At 56.5% G+C, this 2406-nt stretch overlaps 1 protein-coding gene across 1 annotated transcript in view; it reads right to left on the reverse strand.

The window, feature by feature from the left end:
• Positions 1 to 257: 257 nt before the first annotated feature.
• Positions 258 to 2406, reverse strand: part of LOC103802855 (long-chain fatty acid transport protein 4-like) — a 5946-nt gene continuing 3797 nt past the window's right edge. Inside the window, 7 exon segments of the mRNA XM_009075387.1 lie at positions 258 to 309; positions 311 to 404; positions 654 to 800; positions 1242 to 1406; positions 1577 to 1714; positions 1898 to 2024; positions 2259 to 2399. Of these exon segments, the coding sequence (XP_009073635.1) occupies positions 258 to 309; positions 311 to 404; positions 654 to 800; positions 1242 to 1406; positions 1577 to 1714; positions 1898 to 2024; positions 2259 to 2399 (864 nt within the window).

Genomic DNA, 2406 nt, shown 5'->3' on the forward strand with positions numbered 1-2406 from the left:
TGCCCCTCCCATGGCATGGGACCACCACCGCTGTACCAAGTAGAAAATAAAGCCATAATGAGTCTATGCTTTGGTATGTGACCATGCCCCTCCCCTTGGTCCCCTCTGTGTTCCCCCCGAACCCTTATCTGTAGAACTCATCAAATAAAACCTCTAGCGTGCCTTTCTATCACTCCGTGAACCTTTCCTTCCCCAGTGCCTGTCTCGCCCCCTCTCCCCAGCAGGATTTGGGAGGTGCCTTGCTTGAGCCTCACTGGTTACAGCTTCTGCTGTCCTGACTGGATCCTGCTGACTGCTGCCTGGTCCAGCGCCTTGCCTGGAGTCCAGAAAGTACAACCTGTCCTTCACCAGCGCAGGGTCAAAGCCCTGCTTGCGCAGCTCCACCTTCTGAAACTTGTAAGTGCCTGGAGCAGTGAGAGAAGAAAGAATAAGGAGTCACTGGCCACTCACTCCCATCCCCACTGCACATGTGCTGCCCCAGGCACAGCTTTGCATCCCCATGCCTTGAAACCACCCGAGGAACTGGCCAGGGACTCTGTGGGGGAAAGAGACTCCAGCCCCACCCTACCACGGATTGGTCTCCATAACTAGGTTTTCCACCCTCAGGTTCCCCCAGCTCCATGTCCAATGCGAGTGCACACGCCATGGCTCACTTGTCTTGGAGACTTCAGGCAAGAACCGCAGGAAGACGGGACGGGCGTAGAGCGGCAGAGCCTTTTTCAGCTTGCTGGCAAAGTCCTCTAGGTCACAGGAGTTCTCTGGGTCAGCAACAGCTGCCATTCCTGCCTTCCCTTCGATCCCTACGAGGCAGAGAAGAAGGGAGAGCACTCAGACACACTGTCGCTGTAAGATCACCTCCCTCTGCCTCACCCCAGCAAGGCCTCCGGCACAGACTCTGCTTTGTACCCAAACACTGGCACGTCCAGCTGTGTCACACTGTGTCACCACCCTGTGGCTAAGGCTGCCAGCGACACCCTGCGGTCATGGTCACCTCCTCCTGCAGGAGGCACTTGCAGCCTGTCCAGAAAGGACAGAGGGTCCTTCCAAACCAGCCAGAATCAAAGCTTGAGAGAGGGTTCCCACTAGGCACATCCCCTACGGCCTCTTCCCAGCTTGCCCATGGGGAGCCTCAGTTCAGCTTATTGAAAAGGGTACACCAATCTGGACTTGCAGGACACGCTCACACTCAAGTTCCAGAGGCCTGACTGCTTCCTCTGATCATCCTCTTCCCTCTCAGCTACCTGGGATCTCCACCCCATAAACCACCACGTCTGTCAGGTTGAGGATGCGGCTCAGCGTTCCCTCCACCTCTGTGGTGGAGACGTTCTCCCCTTTCCAGCGGAATGTGTCCCCGGTGCGGTCACGGAAGTACATGTAACCATATTTGTCCATCACCAGGACATCCCCTGCAGCAAAGAGAGGAATAGGAACAAAAAAAGAAAAAAAGGTGTCAGAGGGGTTAGGAGCAACCCTGGACCATCTCAGGGCACTGCCACTAGCCTGGGACAGTCCCCATACCCACTCAGGTACCCTTTTCCTCTATTCCCAGCGGACAGAGGGGTCCTGCCTGACCCACCTGTGAGATAGGCAGCATCCCCTTTTGTAAACACATCCCTGGCAATCTTCTTGTTGGTGGCTGACTGGTTCAGGTAACCATCAAAGTGCTGCAGGGGGTTGCTCTTGACAATGCGACCCACCAGCTGCCCTGGCTCCCCTGCAGTGAGAAGAGAGGATAAAGAGGGGAAGCAACCACCCACAGCCAAGCAAAAAGGGTGTCTAATGGGGTTGGTGAGGTTTAACTGAGCAGAGACTCACAGGGAATACAGGGAAATTATCTTGAAGTACTGGGAAAGACTCATGCAGGGCTGAGGAGACTTATCCCTGTGGGTGCCCTCACCTGGTTTGCAGCTGATACAGACACCATCCGGCCCCCGGATCAGCTCCATGGTGTCTTCATCCACCTTCACCAAGCCGATGGGGTACACGGCTGGTACAATCCTGCTGTTGAAGCCACATGACCCAACCTAGAACAGAAAGTGCTCAGAGCTGTGGGTAGCAGGGACATTTGTCCCACCTGAGCCTGCTGCCCACACACACCCAGAATACCACAGAGCTGGCACCGCACAACAGCCAAACCTCCTGTGGGTGGATGGCAGCCCACGCCAAACCTCTCGGAGCAAACAGCCCATCTGGATTTCCAACCCTGCCCAGGGCAGCTGTCACCCTGTGCGACACAAGGGAGAGTGGTGGAGCCTTACATTGCCATCAAAGTTCCCCAGGCTGCAGTTGCACTCGGTGGCTCCGTAGAACTCGGCCACCTGGGCAATGCCAAAGCGGGCCATGAACTCCCTCCAGATGGAGGCTCGCAGCCCGTTGCCCAGCGCCATGCGCACGCGGTGCTGCCGC

This window comes from Acanthisitta chloris, unplaced genomic scaffold (assembly GCF_000695815.1).
Source record: "Acanthisitta chloris isolate BGI_N310 unplaced genomic scaffold, ASM69581v1 scaffold21795, whole genome shotgun sequence".
NCBI lineage: Eukaryota > Metazoa > Chordata > Aves > Passeriformes > Acanthisittidae > Acanthisitta > Acanthisitta chloris.